At 36.6% G+C, this 21,456-nt stretch overlaps 1 protein-coding gene across 4 annotated transcripts in view; it reads right to left on the bottom strand.

Annotated features, from left to right (window-relative positions):
• Positions 1-21,456, bottom strand: part of ADAMTS3 (ADAM metallopeptidase with thrombospondin type 1 motif 3) — a 270,723-nt gene that overhangs the window by 108,659 nt on the left and 140,608 nt on the right. For all 4 annotated transcript variants that reach the window (XM_043906512.1, XM_043906510.1, XM_043906511.1 and 1 more), the window contains exon 4: positions 20,968-21,124. In XM_043906512.1, the coding sequence (XP_043762447.1) occupies positions 20,968-21,124 (157 nt within the window). The remainder of the gene's footprint in view (positions 1-20,967; positions 21,125-21,456) is intronic.

Genomic DNA, 21,456 nt, shown 5'->3' with positions numbered 1-21,456 from the left:
CAGTCTGGGAACTGAAAGTTCCATGCAGCTGGAGTGGAGACAGCGAAGGAGACTGGTAATAGAATAAACCAGCTGGGAAAGAGAGGGTCAGATCTCCAAAGCCCTTGTGAGTCAGGACAAGAAGGGGCTGAGCAGGGATCAGTGGGAGTGGGTGGAGAGGCGGAGGAGTAACGAGAAGCCACTGAAGTGTTTACAGAAGGGGCCGAGCGTCGGTGACTACAGTTTGGATAGAGAACTATAGTTGTACCAAGTGAAACTGTCAATATTCAACTGTCCTGGACCCACACAGATGGCAATTCCCTCTGGTTCAATCTCATCAAAATCTCCCTAAGAGGAAGCAGGACTAGAGCCCAGGAAACAGTTAAACAGTGCAAATAAAAAAGATGAGGGAAAACCACACGGTGACTGAGGGGCTATGGTTACTGAAGCTGAGACGCTGGGATGACAACATGTCAAGGCTATAATGGATGGGATCTTTGTGCAGGAATAATAATTAACTAGAGGACCTAAAATCTCAATTTAAGAGTTTGAAGGAATCTCAGGAAACATGACAACCAACTCTAACCATCCAATCCCACCCTATTTTTACAATTAGAAAAATGATGTATTTTCACTCAAAAATTTATTATGAGTATATTCCAGACCTATGCTGACCACAATGAGTATAAAGATGCTTCAAGGAGCTTAAGACCTAGTATGTCTGCTTGTTGGGTACAAGCAGAACAGAAAAGCAAGCTCCTTAAATCTCATGGCCAGAGACAAATGAGGACCAGAACTCATATTTTCCCTGATTCCTAGAGACAAAGACGCTTTCCACCATACTCGATTGCTCAGGACTCCGAGGCTTCACCTGATATGGGCAGCTAGAGGTAGGTCTCAGCCTCACCATGCTGCTATTAAAGGAGCCAGAGGCGCAGCACGGATAGAACAGAATTAAATGGCAAGCAGTTCTAACTGACTGTCCTGTTCCCTCCCTTAACTCTCCTTACTGTGGTGGATTCTGTGCTCCAGGAGCTCAGGGCTTTTATGTCACTAAATCTGTTTCCCCAAGTATTGCTTGATCTATCACTACCCTACTCCGCCAATTTCTTCTCGGCCTCCCGCACGTCAAAAAAAGTTCCACCTCCGTAACCCAAAGTAGTGGGAAAACTGCATGATTAAACCATAAAATTGTAAATGAAAATTCACTTTATCTGAATATCCAAATTACCCTTATAATTTTGTCTCTGCATGCCCTGAAATCAAACACTGGGATAAGGTGATAGCTAAGTTTAAGGCAGTCACCAATTTTCTTGAAGAATAGCTCTAGACTGGGGAAAGTAAGAAAGAGGGGTCAAAGAATTTAAATCCTTTCATTGACTTATTTACCTAAACCCAATTTATTTCTTTTCCCACTTCTTTTAACTCTATGATATTTCAAAGATAAATGGAATCAGCTAACTTTATGGCTAACGAAACTAGAAAGGAAATTTCAAAGCATTCTGTCTTCAAAAAAAATTATGCCTAAAACACATTCTACTCCTATCCTACATATATTTTGCAATAGAAGTATTAGTTCTAATCTCCTGTCTTTCTTCCTGAGCTTCCCCTGTGGCTCAGATGGTTAAGAATTTGCCTACAATGCAAGAGACCTGGGTTTGATCCCTGGGTTGGCAAGATACCCTGGAGGAGGGCATGGCAAGCCACTCCAGTATTCTTGCCTGTTGAATCCCATGGACAGAGGAGCCTGGAGGGCTATAGTGCATGGGGTCAAAAAGAGTCAGACATGACTGAGCAACTGACACTTATTCTTCTTCCTAATGACCTGGAGTTTTTAGATTAATTTTTAGATAGGAATTGGAGCCTTTTACAAGATACAATCTTTATAAGTCGAGTAGCAGAATAAACAGGAGAACATGAAAAAAATGGTCACTGCTTTTCTCAGATGAATAAACTTTCCTCTGTTATTTCAATTTTCTTCAAATAGACAAGCAGTACATGAAGGCATGATTCCATTTTTTAAAAATTGAGCAGTTTTGCTGCTGTATCTGTGGGCCTGTTTCATCCCCAGGAACTGTACCTGCTCAGATATCCAGGACTCAGGGTCAACTGATTCTTAATTTGAAGAGAATTCTGTCATTCCAGAACATGAGGAATTATTAGGGACTGAACTGTCCACCTCAAATTCTTGCGTTGAAGCCCTAACCCCTACTTCTTCAGAATGTGACTAATTTAGAGAATCCGTAAGGAGATAATTAGGTAAAAGCGAGATCGCTAGCCTGAGACCTAATCCAGTATGATCACCATCCTTGTAAGAAGAGTAGATGTGGAGAGAGACACAGAGGCAAAGAAGACCGTGTGAAGACAGCCATCCACAAGCCAAGGGGGGACATCTCAGAAGAAACCAGCCCTACTGATGCCTTGACCTCAGACTCTAGACTCTGGAACTATGAGAAGATAAACTTCTGCTGTTTAAGCCTCCTCATCTGGGGTGCTGAGCTGTGGTAGCCCAAGCGAATTAACAGAGGGGCAAACCAGAATCTACAGGAGGACATGTCTCATTTGAAAAAGCCTACTTCATATTATAATACAGTGGTTAACACTGGAAAATAATGGCAGAAAAACCTCTAAAGCCTGGCCAAATCCAGGTGGCAGGAAGCACTGTGTTAGTGAACGCTGAAGGACAGATGGTCCGCTATTTACACTGATTTAAGATTTTTCAGCTTTATGATGGTGTAAAAGCAGTCCTCATTCAGTAGAAAGCATACTTTTTTGAATTTTGCTGTCTCTCTCTAGGCTAGCAGTAGACAGTACAGTACTCTCTGGTGATGCTGGCTTCCAATCAGCCATGTGATCACAACAGCAAACTGATATACTTACAACTACTCTGTGCCAGATAACCATCCTGTTTTTCACTTTCAGTACAGTCTTCAATACATTATATCAGATAGTCAGCACTTTATGATAACAGAGGCTTTGTGATGGATGATTCAACTGTATACTACTCTAAGTGTTCTGAGCACATTTAAGGAGGGCTAGGCTAAGCTGTGGTGTTCCACAGGTTAGGTGTATTAAATGCATTTTTACTTGTGAGATTTTCAATTTACAGTGGATTTATTGGGGCGTGAGCCCATCGTAGGATAGGGAAAATCTGTGCTAATGTGTAATATTTATTGAGCACTCATAGTTGGCTGGACCCAAAGAGAAGGGTCTTGTCTACATAACCTCTTTGAGTTTTCTCCACATTCCTGTGAGGTGGGGGCTATTATTATCTCCATCTTACAGGTGAGGAAACCGAGACAAAGAGGTTAAGTGACGTCTGTGTGATTCGGAGTCCGTCTTCCTCCAGATTTGTCCATGTTTTTGCTTCGCCAGCCCTGGGAGGTCAAGGTTGGAGAAGGGGTGGTTATCTGACCTATTATTGCTATTGGTTAAAAGATATTGGAACTTGCTATCTTATATCATGTTTTTGGTCCCACCTCCAGAGTGAAGCTACCAAATGTGTTGAGTGTGGTGAAGATGTTGCTAGTCAATAATAATAATCGCTCGTATTACAGAGCCCTTAGTGTGAGCCCTGATCTGAGCTTTGAACCTGTCTATGTGACCCTCACAGCATCCTAAGAGGTTGTGCAGCATCTCCCTGCAGACCACCTATAAGTGATGGGCTCTGGCACTTGCATCCCTCACCACCAGCTGCCTGCCTCCCCCATCAGCCCAGCACTTGCCCAGTATCTGCATCTGTCATGGGGAAAGGAAAAAGGGTGGCTGATATTCAAATTTTAAAACAGAAGAAAATTTTTTCTTTTTCCCCTTATTACAAAAACATTTTATGATAATTGTAAAAAAAATGTTGAAACCAGAGCAAAAAGAAATAAATTATCCACAGTTCCAACCCCTAAAATACATTTAATAGTAAAAAAAAACATGCAAAAGTCTTCTCTCATCATCCCATCTTCCAATTACTGTCCCATTCCCAAAAGAAATATTGTTTGTGTTATCGCTATCATCAGTTTTGTCATGAAAAGTCAAGAGCTAAATCTTGCTACCCTCAAATACAGCATTTTGACATATCATGACAGAAAACACAATCAATGATTTCCATATACATAATATATAAAGGAACTCAGAACCAGGGAAATGTAACAAAGATCTCAAAACAATAACATAGCACATACTTGTTTTAAGAAATATGTAATAGCTGCTGGATTAATGAAATTGTAATTCAGGGTAAGAAATTAAAAATTAAGAACATCAACTCATCAGCTTTGACACATGACTAGTTAAAAGTATCAAGGACAGCATGTGAAAGTGAAAGTGAAAGTGAGGTCAGTAATCCATGAATTAATTTTTGGAAATTTTTTTCTTTAAAGAACTGAAGTTGAAATCAAGCTATTTTCATGCAAAGAACAGTGCTAAATTAAAAGCAAACAGTCTAAACAGTGCATATCTGGATGTAAATACTAGCTCACTCTCTTTTTTTTTTACACTGATTTTCCCACAGGAAGGAACAGATTAGAGGGTGGATTACTTCAAGCACTATAAAGGTCTCTAGACTGACCCCACTCTTCGAGGGAACTCTTTCAGAGGAATAATGCTAAAAAGAACAGTGAAAGCCCAAGAAAACCCACAACTGAGCCCTTCAGAAGGCCCTCATTCACCAGTCCCCATTGACTGCCCTGGCCTCTCTGGGGGAATTCAAAATAATTCACTGCCCACCATAATACTGAATTCACAACAGAGAGGAAAAAAGGTGATGGAGCTGCTTTGCATCTGTTTAATTTTTTTACAGAAATGTTAAGGGGGTTAATCTTCTACAAGTCCAGTCATGTGCTCTCACAAAGAGCCAAGAAAGGAGTCGCAAAGCCTGCCACGATTCAAAGGGAGGCTCATTGTGTCCTCTTTTCTGCACCACGTCTGACAAAGAGGCTGCCTGAGTTCTTCAGCTTCGGGCTCTGGCCTGAATTCTGAAGTCAGTGAAGCAACAATGATGTCATCGCTTCTGAAGACCACTGTTGGTTGAGATAATGAAGATCTCTTCATCAAAGCATTATCATTTTCATGGCACACATTTCCTGTATTTCTTCAAATACAAATGTATCCTATGCGTTGGAAGGGGTGCCACATCTTCCTTTATCTTTTGCATTATTGAAAAGGAAGCATACTTCAATACGTTTCCTCCCACTGAAACATATCATTTTTAGGTTTAGCCAGAAGGTACTATTATACTAGAGTACATTTAAAAGGGCAAAAATGATTACATTTTTTTACTGAGGGATAGGTATATTATTCAATTAATATTCTTATCCTAAAAATCCAAAGTGTTAGGCAACATAGTCATTTTATAAGGAAGATCCACTTCTCACCCTTTTGGTTCTCAATATATGTATATAAATGGCTTGGAAGAGCATATCGAGTTACTCAAAGAGAATTAAAACAGTTTGAGAACAGTTTCCACACCGCCAGTTTTTAAATAATAGACCCTATTGAAAATCCTTTGCAAACCTCTCTGGGAGAGAAAGGACAACACAAATAAATATGTACATATATAGAAAATTAAATTCAAGAAACTTTTAGACCTATTGATGCCCCTGCAGATTAAGATAGTCTACAGAGTACAATTTCTTTAGAAAAAAATTCTGTTCAGATCTTTCTGGAAGTATCTGGAGAACAATGACCTTTTTAAGAGACTGAATATTTTCTCAAAGTACTTTCTACCTCCCCTCTCTGAGATGTGTTAACGATAGGCTCTATTTCAATCACATACAATGCCAGTTATGAAAAAGTTGACCTCCCTTAAATTATTATACATAAGAAACTTGAAGTTTTTAATCTTTAAAATTAAAGTAAAATTTTAATCTTTCTTATCAAGAGTCTGTTGGATGAGATTAGATGAAAATAAGAGGTAATATATGAATTAAAACAGCCAAACCATGTGTGCTAGAGGTTGAAGTTAATTATCTCATTTCATTGAGTCTCATATATGAGACAAATATTATCTACCTTTCAGATTCTACAAAACTGAAGGCAGACATTTATTCTCTTCCCAAAAAGATGGTCTAGTGGTTACCAGCTAAAGCCTGATATAAAGACACATTTCAACATCTTAAAAAAAAGAGATATGTGGGCTACCATATCTAAGGACAAACAAGAAAGCAGAGTAGGGGAAAATGTATGTTTATGGAATTCAGAGTTCAGTACAGTTCAAAGTAAACAGTGTATAGTGGGAAACGGGTGTCATTAATGAACAGTAAGAGAGAAAAAATAGGTAAATAGATTCCAGGTGCTGCCTGAGGACAATGCTAAAATGATTATAGTCTATCCAATAAGGAATGGGGAAAGAAAATTACCTAAAAATCACAAATTTTAGACTACATAGTGATATTATAAGTATTCCAGTTCACAAAGGTTACTAAATTTTCCATCAAAAGCAGCAATCTCCAAAGCAGGATACCAGTGTACTTACATTACAGAGATATGTAAAAATATGTACTGGAATATGGAGAAAAAATAGAACTTCTATCAAAGTTATCTCTGTTATATTCTTTTTAATTTCTATCTCTGAGAATGTCATATATGTTACACATATTCTGTAATATATAAACTATAGTCATACATTTGTGTCTATGCAAACACACACACAAACATGGTGTAGGTACATGATCCACAAAGTTTGGTAACATCTCAAAAACTAGAGTGACCTGGGTTTAGAATTGGAGAACAATCAGGGGACTGCTGCAGTATTCAAAACAGAAAACTATTAGGTTCTGAACAAAAGTAGAAAATTGGAGACTGAAGGGGCTATCTTGAGAGCTTTCTGGGTAGATAACTTGCAGGTCTTGCTTGCCAACTAGATAAAGGATATGGAAATCAAAAGGATTAACTGGGTGGATACCAGTACCATTCACTAAGACTAAAATCTAATATGAGAATCAAGGAGCAGTTTAGGAACTGGTTGATGGTTAGAGACAAGTTCAATGTTGGCCGTGTTGAGTTAAAGGTCTTTGTGGGAAACCTAAGTGCAGGTGGCTTAAAAGTTGTTGAATATACAGTCTTGGAGTTTAAGAGGAATGTAGATGATATACACGACCATGTAATTCTCCCAAAGATCGCCAATGGTACAAGACATGAGAAAAGAAGAGGGTGACTTGTGTGAAAAGGATGGGAAGGAGGAAAATTATAAAGGAAGGAGGCTAAGAAAGAAATCCAAGGACGACTCCAGTCATGAAACCCAATGGAGGGGGGGCGGTGCGTGTAAGGTCACAGGGAGGTAAGGGGAGTAAAAGTCAAAACGGAGCGGCATAGTTTATCATTAAGAAGTTGTGCTATTTATTTTGAAAATAAATGAAATATAGGAGCTGAAAAACAGATCTCAATAAATTAAGGTAATAACTCGTATTATAAGATGGTATATGGCAAAGGGTAGAAATGAACTTTTAAGAATTATGAAATTTTAGGGGGGAAAAAAAAACAAAAGAAATTTCAGGGGAAAAAAAAATAACACTTTCATTAAAAAAATGACCCTCAAGCTGGATAATAAACACTAAATAGAGGTGACAAGAATATATTCCAAAAAAGAGTAATAAAAAACAAGGGACACAATAAGGAAGCTTATTTAAGATTAGATATTTCTTCCATAGTTACATCTATCCAGGCACAAAAATCTCTTTTTACTTCTAATAAAGATGAACATGTAAAATTACTTTGGAAGCACACTGAGTTGGAATGTGCTGTTGTTGTTCAGTCGCTAAGCCAAGTCCAACTATTTGTGACCCTATGGATTGCAGCATGCCAGGTCTCCCTGTCTTTCATGGTCTCCTGGAGTTTGCTCAAATTCATGTCTGTTGAGTCGGTGATGCTATCTAACTATCTCATCCTCTGCTATCCCCTTCTCCTTTTGTGTTCAATCTTTCCCAGCATCAGGATCTTTCCCAATGAGTCAGACTGTTTACAATTATTCCACGATTAAAATTTAAAAATTTTTTTCTGTATAATAATTTAAAAACTAAGCAATGCATGTAACAGAGAACCCTTATTTCTGCCCCATCCCTGAACACTCTGCTCAGAGATTGAGTAGGGGGTCAGGGATAGCATAAGACATTCTGTTGGGCATGTTAGTTAAAATTTTTTAATGTTAAATATGCAATGATTATAATGATTATAGATAGTCTCACCTGAAAGTGGCCCTATAAAAATGTTTTGCTCTGCTTCTTAAAATGCATTCAAGCCCATCCAGTCCTCCTTTTCCATACTGGAGTAAACATATTGGATGCCCTCATTATATGGATTTCTCCAGTAACCACCAAGCTGCCTCTACCCTGTCACTTCTCTATTCTATACTGCATGTGGATGGAAGATATATCTAAAATACATATCACTTCTGCAAGTATACTGGGGGTTTGCTGTTGCTGTTTTAATTTGTAAAATACAGTCTCAGCACTCTGGCAATCACTGGCCTTTCTTGAAACAAATATGAGAAAATGATACAAACTACTGTTTTGGCAGTGGTAAGAAAGGACAGGTAAAGAAGTGAGAGAGATTATGAGTTGACTGCCCATCCTGGGTAGGGCAGTACCTAACCAACAGCATCTTGCGTTGGCTGAAATTTACATCTTTTGGATGAAGAAGTGGAATCTGGAGTTGTCCAAAGTACGTAAGGTCACAGAGCTAATCAGCATCAGACCTACTGTCTGAACCCGTTTGGCAGGCTCCAAAATCTATACCAGAAAGACTCATGGACATTCAGTTAAGGTGATACTAGAGGCCATGAAAAAGAGTATCTTTTTTGAAACTCCATATGATGAAACTGAATATGAGGAAAAGAAAAGAGACTTAAAATTACTGATCAGAGACAGGAAGGCTACAGTGAGTATGACAGAAGCCAAGAGAACAGAAAACTTAAAGAAAAGATATGCTACCAAACATCGTAAGAGGCCCAAGAGAGTAAGAACTAAGAAAAAAGAATCTGTTGAAATGTTTAAAAGTCTTTGAGTGTCTGGAGAAAACTACTTATGTAAAGTGCTGAGGATGAGAGCCAAGCTGAGGGGGAGTTGGATAACAGACTATGTGATAAGAAGGGAGTAAAAGAAGATACATTCTTCACAGAAATTTGGCAACAATGAAAAATATATCTACAAAGGGGCAAAAGGGCCCAAATTTCAGCCAAGTATATATGAAGACAAAGGAGACCTACAGCATCCAACTGTACACTTCACTTAAGACCCATGAGCATTTTTATGAAAGTTCCGAGATGAAAAATGCCTTTAGAGTAAGAAGAAATGAAACGCGTGGCAGATGCCACAGTGACTAAGTAAGCAAACTCTACATAATAAATCTGGGGGACCCCATAGTCTCTTCTGTGCTCTGCACCCCATTTCTGATTCCTTTGCAGTGACCACCGTTGGACACTCAGACCATCAACAGGGGACTTCATCATAAAGTCTGGGTTTGATAAGGTGAGGTGGTAAGTGCTCCTTCTGGATCATCTTCCTTGGAATTATCTCCTATGAACTACAGAGAAACTTTGATGCTTTTTGTCTGTTTCACAGGTTGTCCTACATAGAATTTCATTTTTGATCTTCCTGACAAATGTTGGAAAGTTCCTTTTGTTCAATTCAAAAAGTACCTGCAAAACCTGCATGTTGGCATCAAATTAAGATTTAATATTTAATAACTTAAATAATTTAAATTTAAGACTTATATTGAATAATTTTCCTTGGGCAAAGTACTGAACATTTCTGAATATTAGAATCAATCACTTATTCATTCAATCAATATTTATTGAAGACCTGTCCTGTGCCAGACTTTGAACAAGCAATGTTGGGCAAACAAGAAAAATCAGAGTAATCCTACCTATGCCATGTCACATAATTCTCTGGAGAATCAAATGAAATACAGCAAATAAAAGAATTTTGAGAACTGTCAAGAAGATATATACCACTGTAACTCCTTGGCTTGTGTTGTGCCAAGAGCAATTAGCCACGTACAACTCTTTACATTCAAATTAATTAAAACAAAAAATTCAGTTTCTTCAGTCACAACAGTCACATCTCAATTGCTACATACGCCTAGGGGTTACCATATTGGATAGCACTGCGGTAGAACATTGTCATCATCCAGAAAATTGTATAGGAGAGCAATGTCCTAGAAGCTGAAAGAAGAACACAAGAGTATTTGCATGACACCAAAGGGAGGAAAACAAAAGTGATGCTGTGATATAACAAGGTACATGCTTAAAGAAAAAGAGCTGGTGATTCTTAGAATATCATGAAACTACTGCAAAGGAAAAATGTAGTCATGATAAAAGAGTAGTAAGAGATGACTTTCACTGAGGGCTTAGTGAGTGCCAGGAACCAAAACCAAGTGCTTTACAGATTAATCCAAAGACAATCCTTTGAAGTAAGTACTACTATTTTCTCTGCCTTATCAATGGATAAAGGAAACTTGAGTCACTAATGGGTTAAGTAACTTGATATAGGTCACAAAGTCACTTACTGGGAAGCCTTTGGGCTAAAACTATACTAAAGAGAAAACATGTTTGCCAATCAATAGCAGCTAAGACACTGAATCAATCTGGTTGAATTAGTTATTATATAAAAAACAAACCAAAAAAAAAAAAAAAACTTGCGGTAACATGATTTATATATGTGTGTTTTCTACTTTTAGTTATTAATAATAAAGTCATCATCACATTATTACTATTATGTCTCTACCTAAACTTTCGTCTTGGTTCCTTAGGATTGTCTTCCTTTCTTCCCAATCATCACTTTCAGACATCCTTCACTATCAGCCTGAAGTCCCGCAAGCACTTCAGCCTTCACTGGTATCTCTAAAATCACCAAACATGTTCCCAGATCAGTTGTTAAAAAGCTAATTTTGTAACTGATTAGTTTAATTGCATTTTTTAAAATCAATCTTGGTGTGCATCTTTATCAGTCTTGGAAGTATGGGTTTCCCTGGTGGCTCAGATGGTAAATAATCTGCCTGCAATGCAGGAGACCCAGGTTTGATCCCTGGGTGGAAACGATCCCTTGGAGAAAGGAATGGCCACCCACTCCAGTATTCTTGCCTGGAGAATTCCATGGACAAATAAGCCTGGCAGGGGGTCATGGGGTCACAAAGAATTGGACAGGACTGAGCAACTAACACTTACTTTCTTATTTACGGAAGTATATTATACTCTATGGGAAAGCATATGTTAAGTACCCTATAAATTAATAAAAATAATGTGTTTTGTATCATCAAAACTACATGTTTCCCTAAAACTCACCATTAACCATTATACATTGTGACTGCATACTCTGTGAGGGCATAAGCTGTAAACAAATATTCTATCTCTGATAAATATTTTAGTTTTCTAATGAACTAGCTGAAAAATGTGAGCTTCACTCCCTTCTCTGTAAGATAGGAAATAGTCAAGATTGTTTAAAAGATACATGTTAGTACCCTTGTATCAAAAAAAAAGTCACTGCTTCGATTTTCAGATTTCTTTAGTGTTCTAAAGACCCAGTTTGAAGATCTAATTTTAAAACTGGCTCAAGAGATCATATTCAAATGCTTGAGTCTGTTTTTACAGGATATCCTTGGCTAACTTTACTCTAAGAAATTTAACACAGTTGGACTGTATTTCGTTGGCTATGAAATACCTTTCAGAGGAATGGCCATTAAGGTGGGGTTAAAGTATGTGTGCAAAGGGGTGGAACAGAGAATGTGTGTGATCCCATCTTAATGCAACATGTTCTTATATCAAAATATGTTTTCTAAAATAACCACTTATATTTTGTCTTTATTCATAGAAATATAAGGGCTATTCTCAGTGGATTAAATACTGACCACTTACAGTTTCCCCCTCCCATTAGTTTTTCTGCTGTCTATCACATTTAAGTTGTTCTTTTTAAGCTATAGTTACTGGAGCTGGGGACCGAAGGTAAGGGACTGCCTTCACGACTGTTCTTATTAATTTTTCCTTTGTTATTGCCAAGAACTGAAGAAGACTAAAACAGATGACCTCCCTATTTGTACTGAAGGATGGTTGGACATGGTACCTCTGTCACTTTCAACACCATTATTCTATCTCTGGACCAAAAGTTAGAAAAATCTGCAAAAGTAAGTAACTGGGCTTCTGAGGACTATATTTATGCTACTGTTCTCTGATTTGCATAAAAGTCACTTCTTATTTTAATCATATTATAAAGAAAACATCAGGATTCTATATTCACAAGGAGAATAAATTTGATATCTTCTTTTAATCACAAGTACTATAGAAGTCAAGATAAAATTCCATATTTTCAGATATTAGTTAGAAAAAGAAAATAACTTTCAAGTAAGAGTAAGATTCCAAATTTATATACATAGACACTGGAAAACTGAAAATTCCAAGGTTCTCCTGATGACTCAGGATGTCAAAACTGTATCTGTGATTCATTTTAGATTACAAGTCATGAGGTAAGGTATGCTTGGGTTATAAACATAACATTTATTTTTTCTGACATCAATTCTATTTTAATCCTGTTTTTTGTTTTTGTTTTTTATTTTTTTTTTTTTTTTGCTATTTTGTACTTAACATCTAATTATTCTTCATCCCAAATTACATGTATATAGTCAGAGGGGACAGGATTCTAACAAAAGTCCTTTCAACAACCCTTTGATATATATGGTTTTTGCAACTACAACAATGTGAATCCCAGAAGTAATCTATGACATGGCAAAGATATTTTAAAAATATAATTATTTTTTCTCGGCCTTTGTGCATAGATGACTTCCTAATGACCCCCAAACTCTAGCTGGAAGACTGGAAAAGGAAAGGAAAGTGGCTGTTAGATACCAAGAATATAAAGAGACTTGATATTCAACTTCTGTAGTTAAATAAGGTTTTTCAAAATAAAGAGATATGTAGGTTATGAAAGAATTAATTTTCTAAATCTTCATAGCTCTCACATAACATATCAATGCTAGGCCTGGAAACCAGAATACAGAGGTTGTTGTTGGGTTTTTTGGTTTTTTTTTTATGTTTTCCTCCTATAAGAGAAAGTCCTGGTTATCCTTAGTCTTAATCATGAGGCTAGAGTAGTGAGGAAAAAGCATTTAATTAGAGGAATAAAAAGGCAAGCTTGGCCCTTTTGATTCTGGACTGCTTATGGAGAAGATACAGTGATTCTGATTCCTTCCCAGTTCCCTTCAAGGCAAAATCTCAAAAGAAGGGGCACAGCGCTAAAACACACAGATCACTGAGGACCTCCAACGGCCAAAGCCTGCTCTCCCGCTCTATTCTGGGGATACCGGAAGGAGAACACTTAACTTCCGGGCACACAGACACCCGTTGACCCCGTTGCAGCCAAGGAAGCCATGACAGCCTTGGTCCCCATGCTGTAAGAATGGCATCCCCAACTGGATGGGCACGAGTTTGAGCAAGCCCTGGGAGCTGGTGATGGCAGGGAAGCCTGGCGTGCCGTAGTCTGTGGGTTGCAAAAAGTCAAGCACAACTGAGCGACTGAACTGAACTGAAAAATAGCACCATCTGAGCTTCCTGGGGAGCCTGTCATAAAGGACTGCTGAACCACCATGATGTGGTCCCACACAGAAGCTGTGGGCTGATCACACGGGCTGGGGAAACAGTCCTAGCCGGAGCTGAGGGTGGTCGGCTGCATCCCTGGGAGCAGATGGAGTCCGGTTGAGAAAGCCCAGCATTGAATGCAAGGAGGTCTCACAGTGGCCAGGCAGACCAGGAATATCAGTCCAGTGAGGCCCACTCAGCCAGCCAAAGAAATCCACAGACCAGTTAACATATAAAACTTCTGTGCAAAATCAAAACGGGATGCACTCCACATTTGGAAAATCTTTTCTTTTTCTTTTCCCTCCAATATGTGCTACAAAGTCACCATTCTCTTAATAAAAGGAAGGTCCAATTTCATAACCCCTACTACTTAAACTCTTGGCTTCCCAGTTCCTTACGTTCTATTCAGAATACAAAATTTGAATTTAATTCAGATTATTTGAGTTACTTTATCAAACTTGTCATAAGGTCACAAGAGGAAGAAGCAGAGCGGAGTGAGGTGCTACTAGATTCTATGAGTTGACCTGACCTCTGAGTCTCATTATAACTGGGCCTTATAACCAGGAAAGACGAAAAGTCCACAAAAGTTGGGATTTTACTCAAGAATAAAAATCTGGGTGATTAATATAATAATGATTTTGTTCAACATCAAAGCTTATAGATCTCAAATCTATAAAAACAATTCCTATGTATATCATGAAAGTTCATTAATAATTTGTAGAAGTCTGAAATAACAGAATGTTAGAATACGTCTTCCATAAATTTAAGTGGAAGAGAACTAGGGAGTGACAGTGTTTTAAAAATGCCCAGGGGAACTCAAATGATAGCAACCCCTATAACAACTACAAATACTTCCTCTGACTTTTCAAATGTTGGATCATCACAGATAAGAGAAAGGTGTTGAAGAGACAAAATCAACATATCTAACCTGATTAAATTAATTATACCCCCTTTAAACATAAATAGGAAGTTGCGTCTACTACACCTAGCGCTGATTTCCTCTGGACTTCCTACTGGATTCAAAAGCCAACTCCAGCATCACAGAATGAGAGGGGGCAATGTTTATTTGCATAAAGTTCATATATTGATTTTATCTGCATATGTCATCCAAAACTGGGAATGGAGATATTTGAAAGCTGTCCTAATATCTTAATTTCTTGTTACCTAAAGGCTGTTCAATGACATTTTACCAGTACAGAGCACAGGACATAAAAAGAGTCTGCTTTTATCACTCATTTGTCTCACCAAAAGGGGTTTAAACATTGCTTTTCTGCCCTGAGTATGCGAGGTAAGACCTGATAAAACTAAAAATGTGAAAACAAAACCTGCCAACATGCTGAAGCAGATGATTGAATTTAGAATGTAAAAAGGTTTAGTCCCACACAGACTTTTTTCTTAACATTCAAAAACCACACAGAGATCTATAAATCACACCTAAGAGATATAAGCCTTGAGTATTGGCTTATACTCAGGTAGCATCTAAAAAACACTTAAAGACTATCCTTTGGACAAGAATATACACAAAATCTTAGGATGCTTGGTATTATTAATCAGAGCTCTGAAATAATGAACAAATAGCACAAAACCAAAAGAACAAGTTAATGTGGAACAGCATATAAGTGGTTACAATAGTTGTGAAAGATGAGAAGAAAACCAGACAAAAAAAAAAACAACAATAATTTGAATCAATGCCTCATCAAAAATTTTGATAGTAATCTAGCAACTTTGAATTCTCAATACCAGTTGTGCATTTCCATATTCAGTACCTTATTAGAAAAAATATGGACTTATATTTTGTGCACTTTAAGCCTGGTCTACATAAACACTCCTTTCATTGTACCTATTCATGAAGAGATAGAATAGGCCCAGTAACACATGTTAATAAGGGAAATAAAGTATTAGCTTTCATGTTTCACATCTGAAAGCTCCTTTAATCTTCACTCTGCTTCCTGATTACTTTATACAATAATTCAATCTTCAGTTGCCTCCTTTTGTCAATAATTATTATAAATACCTAGGTTATGAAAACATTAAAAAAATCAACCTAAAAAGGAATCCCATAAACATCATTAGTATTTCTATGTGAAGCCAATGGGAGTAGCTTTGACAAATAGCTGATCCTTAAATTATATTACAGACTAAACTATGCAGCTGTGAAAATTTTATCACTTAACGTCTTCCTAAAAGAATATTTGCTATTGACAGAACTTAACGATTTAGTAATATTATCTTTCTTGCTTCATTCATAAGAAAACATCTGAGAAAATTAAATTCTCTTGTTTGATTTTTTTTTTTTTTTTGGGTGGGTTACAATGCCCACCAAAGTTTCTCTTTGATTAGGGCATAGGTCATGAGAACTTCCAAATACAAAGGATTACAGCACCTACTGATGTGTCTACAGATCAAGGAAGGACTGTGCCTAGGAAGTTCCTAGTGTCACTAAAATAAGGAATAGTCTTCCCATTATTCTAGTTCTTGTTTCATAGTTCCATTCCCTGGCAACCAGGAGCAACTCCCAAATCATTTCTGACTTGCGCATGTTTCCCACCTGGGACAAAGACACTCCTTCACAGCACCATGACAACCACACCAGCAATGCAAGCACTTGGGTTCATGCAGGAAAATGAAAATCCTGAAAGGAAGCTAGGAGATAAAGGCTTACTATTCCTTGTTTCCCACTGGTAGGAAGTAATTACAAAAATTACTTTAACACAAAGCTTCTGGTGAATGAATAGTTTGTAATTTGAGGGGAGAAGCCTAAGGGCCTAGAGATTAAGAAAAAAATTATGAGAAGCTGAATGATGTCATACAAGTACAGTCTACCCCACCCCCCAGAAAAATAGACTACCTAAAACAAACTACTTATTGATGACAATGTAGACATTCTTAAGAGATGATCAGACATGTATTTCCCTTTTTATCTGAGTTTAGGTTAATGACTAATTTAAACAGTGATGGTGAATTTTATGACCCTTTAATAGTTTATTAGCCATGTTTTTAACCAAGTAAAATTCAAATCAGTAATATATAAAACAATTTTGTCCAAACTAAAGAGGCCAAAAATGGATGTAATTTCCATACTCCCAAAGCAGAAATCAGAAAAAGAAGTAAATTCAACTCTTCCCCCATGATGAAGTAGACAAGTTTCTTTATCATAAGCATGCCAAGTTTATATTTGTCGTTTAATGAAAAGAATAGTATTCTTTGCCAGAGCCTGGGTGTGGTATGTGTTGTGAATGCCTGCCAGTTCTGTACTGGAAGATATTATTTATATTGCCAAATACAAAACTGTTTTAGGTCTTATCCTCAAAAGAATAATTCTAGAACAGAGGACTGTATTTGTGACTTTATAAGTTCAAGTTCAGTATATTTTTAAACAGATATTTATATTTTTCCACATTTCAAAAACAATATAACCTCTTTAAGGGTCAAGGAAAGAAAATCTGTGCAATATATGGGAATGACTGAGGATTTGCTGATGTTGTTGTTGAATTGTACTATATAATCTATCATCTCAACAGGTTCAAAGCTGTGACTTTTAATGGAAACCTAGGTAAATATTTTTAAAGATAAGGAATCAAAATAGATATTTGCTTTCAGTCAAGTGGAATACCTTAAGGCTCTTGAGTATGGTAGCACCATTTTTTTTTTCTTTGTTTGTTTGTTTTGTTTTTAAGGACATAATCTTCTTTCCTATAGTGACAGGTAGCAAAGATCTTTCATGGATTCCCAAAGTTGTGCGATGTTCATTTTCTGATTCACACTGATATGGAGTTAGGAATGAGAAAGTAAAAGGCAAGCAGAGACACTCTAAGCAACCGTGAGCCAATATCTGCTACCTGACTCCCAAGATCATTTCTACCCACCCCTACTGCAACAGGTACGTAACAACAGTCATGCATTGACTTTGGGACATGATTTTGAAAATATACTATGCATTTTTTTAGAGCACTTACTGTCCCAATGGATCTTCAAAGTTAATATATCCAAAATTATTCTCATTTGCCATTCTTCATCAAGGCTACTCCTGAATTCTGGAAAAAGAATTCTCTAGTCTTTCAAATTAGGATTCTGAGTCATCCATGATCACTCTTCCTCTCTCTTTACCCCAACAACTACTCTATCAAATACCCCCATATATTTTACTTCAACCTCAACCCAGTTCAGCTCCTCTCCAACTCACTACTACTCACCTAGTTCATGTCATAATTGGTTTTAACTTAGAACACTTGCAACAAACTACAGACCTCAAATGAATGGCAGTTTTGAACTGCTAAACTGACAAAGCAAGAAATGTGGCCAGGCAATGTGTGATGACTAGCAAAGTAACAGCAGAGTATTTATTTACAAGGGCCCCACTGATGAAGGGATAGAAGTGCCTTGCTTATGATCACAGCTCCTCCTGATGAGTGTTTATATTAACCTATTAGAGAAATTTATGAAGACCATGGCCCTCAAATATATTTCTTTCTGAGGAAGCCTTACTTCATGTATTTTATTCCTCTTCCTATAACTCATTGAAGATACAAGGTGGCAAGATACACCTTGTAGCTCCTAAAATAACATCCTATATTGACCCAAAAAATTACTATTTTATATTGTACTATAGTTTTCATTTATAAACCAATATACCTTTAACTCTGGAACCTGTTTAATTTTACATTTCAGAATGATGGAATGAATTATAAAAATATATTCTTAATTTTCCCTTGGAAAGTATTTAGTCCATGAAAAATCTTGGCTCTCAGTCCTGAAACCAAGAAATTAAAAGAATAATTTAAATATTATAGTATGGTATTTCAGGTTCTAAATTTGAATCTCTATTTACCCTAGGAAGATATTTACACTTTTAAAATATATCACTACAATTTAAGACTCTCCAAAGGCGGTAAATTGATAGCACCAGCAACTCAGTTCAATTGGAACTGCATAAATAAGAAAATAAAAATTATGAAGTTCATACTAAGGTTTATCATGGAATATTCTAAGAGAACTGAATGGCTCTATTTTGGTTCCAGTTTTAAGGTAACTGGGAGTTAACAAAGGTACCCCTTTGCTTTGACCCATGACTGCTGAAAACCTTTCCAAAATATATTACCCCAGGTTGTGGCCTACTTTTTACCATAAAGTAATCCTCTATTCGCAATTGGAAAACTGTTTTCAGAGTCTGTCTTCTTAAAAATTCCTCATATAATTTCAGTATACTGATACTGATGCTACTGGAATTTACATTTTTAATGGTCTCCTAAAATAATGTCCTAAATTAATTATATCCAATTCTTTTAAATGTATATACCTTGACACCTAAATTATTTTGTCTCATTTAACATCTAAAAATATAATAGGTATTAAATGTAATATTTCTTACAATTTCATTATTTCAAGAAAAAAACGATCTCTCTTCTCCTATAGATATCAGACTATTGGAAAGCACCAGAGGCTGCTATTTACAGAAATAGATATCTTCAGAGAATGCAGTGGAGGAACAGGGTACAGTTTGGTGAAACTACAGTATGATAGATGGAGCAGAGGAGGACAGTCATAGAGACTAATCTGGTTTCCAGTCCTCTAAGACCATTCTATAGTCTGTGGGGCTTTTCTAAAAGATGTTTGTTGCTTCAAAAAAGATATTAGATACTTTTAACATACAACAATCAGGATTATCGAAAAAGCACTGTATCCTACTGTCTATCCTTTGATATAACCATCTTTTGATTTAGATTAACATTTCTAAAGCATGAAGATATTTATAAATGAGAATTAATGGTAATGCATTCACAACACGTGAGAAAGCAATGTCTAACTATTCAACTTTAATAAAACTCCTATCATGTCAATTTTTGCACAAAATAATTAATATCAATAATTAATAATAATTACCACAGCTAACATTGATTCAGGACCTATTATTGCTGAGGGTTACACTCAGCAATCTGTGTGAATTATTTCTAATACTTATTACAACTGTGTGATATATATTTTTGATCTCTATTCACAGATAAAGAAACTGAGGCTCCAAAATGTTAACTACTAATCTAACAACTTATGTTGTAGAGCTATTACTTACATTATTATTATTACTGACATTATTATCATTATTATGTCTCTCTAGCTGCAGAGTGTATTTCCTTCCTATTATACCACAGTGACCCCCTGGGATAGACACACATTTCATAGCACTACATTTGTTAATACAGACCTATTGTTTCAAATCAGAAATCTTTCAAAAAATTTTCAGGCCATGCTAATTTTAAATGCATTTTAAATGGTACTATTTCAATTAATGCCACATATAAAAGGGAGATGGTGGCATCTGAACCTCAGACTAATAACTAGGCAACAGCTCTCAGAAGACATCATTAATCTAGAAGACAGATGGCTGCTAAATTAAGATTATCTGTATCCCTGACATTTCCTTAGGGCAAATTTCCATTGCCTTTAATTTAGAAAGTTGGCCTTACAAAAGAAAATACAGTTGACCCTTGAACAACAGGGGTTTGAACTGCCTGGGTCCACTTCTAAGTGGATTTTTTTCTACAGTAAATACTACCGTATTGCATGATCCACTGATTCCTAGCTGGTTGAATCCAGAGTTGGTTGAATCTGAGGATGGGGAACCTCAGATACAGAGGACCCACATGTAAGGGATGAGGCTATAAATCATAAGTGGATTTTCAAGGGCAAGAGGGTTGACACTCCAGCCCCAGTGCTGTTCAAGGGTCAGTTGTATAGGCTTTTTGAGATTTGGTTAAAAAACAGATTCCTATTATTCCTTTATTTTCCATAAAGGGAATTTCAATATCAAACTTATAAAAACATCTCTTTAATACCAAGTTAATTTACAATCTCATTAAAAAAAAAATAAACAGAAAACCTCAACAGGCAATAATTCACTTGACTTTAGTGGCCTAGCATACCTTAAAATAAAATTTGATAGAATCATTCAACTAATTGTCACTTTTACATTGTAAAAAGTTTTGCAAAATAGGTGAAATAAAATAGCATTCTTATTTTCAAATGTTATTATCACACTGGACTTCAAACAAAATACAATTCTTTGCTGTGTCAATATATCTCATTTTAAAAGTTTTAAAATAATATTAATAATGCATAATTTAGATTATCCTGAAAGACACACTTTGACATTTTAACCCAAGCTAGAGAAAAGATCATTTTTAATGTGAAAATTTAAAAGAAATAAAAAATAGCAAATTGGGAGAATGATGCCTTGAAATAAAATAATACCTATAATATGTATTTTTCTTATGCATTTAAAAAATGGCAAGCTATATTTCATAATTTATAAATATAAGCTTCTTTTGCTTCTTCCACATTATACAAAGGCACATGCCTATCACATTCTCTTAACTGATGGGAGAGTTGTTTTCATCATATCTTAGAATCACAGTTAACCACTGAGGCTTGTCAAAGATGCCTACCTCTGTAGTGGAAGTCTTGGGACATGTCTATGGGAGCCCGTTCTACTGCTGATCTCTTGTAGACAACATGAATCCTTCCTTTTTCTTCCTCCATCTGCTTACCTCTTTCCAAGGGTTCGATGAAATACTCATCATTATCACTTTTTATCATTCCAGCCTAGAGAAAACATAAAATGTGTTATGTTAAAAGAAACATCATCTTTAGCTTACAATTAGTTTTTTAAATGGTAAGAATACAATTTTTGAAAACTAATAAACTTTCTTTCCACTTTCGGTTATAAATTCAAACTGATTAGCTACTGTTAGTTGCTCAGTTGTGTACAACTCTTTGCAACTCCAAGAACTGTAGCCCACCACGCTCCTCTGTCCAGGGGATTCTCCAGGCAAAAATACTGGAGTGGGTTGCCATTCCCTTCTCCAGGGGGTCTTCCCAACTCAGGGATCGAACCCATGTCTCCTGCATTGCAGGCAGACTCTTTACCATCCAAG

Source organism: Cervus elaphus, chromosome 6, assembly GCF_910594005.1.
Source record: "Cervus elaphus chromosome 6, mCerEla1.1, whole genome shotgun sequence".
NCBI classification, from domain to species: domain Eukaryota; kingdom Metazoa; phylum Chordata; class Mammalia; order Artiodactyla; family Cervidae; genus Cervus; species Cervus elaphus.
The sequence above is the reverse complement of the archived record's forward strand: the minus strand, read 5'-3'. Positions and strand labels throughout refer to the sequence as shown.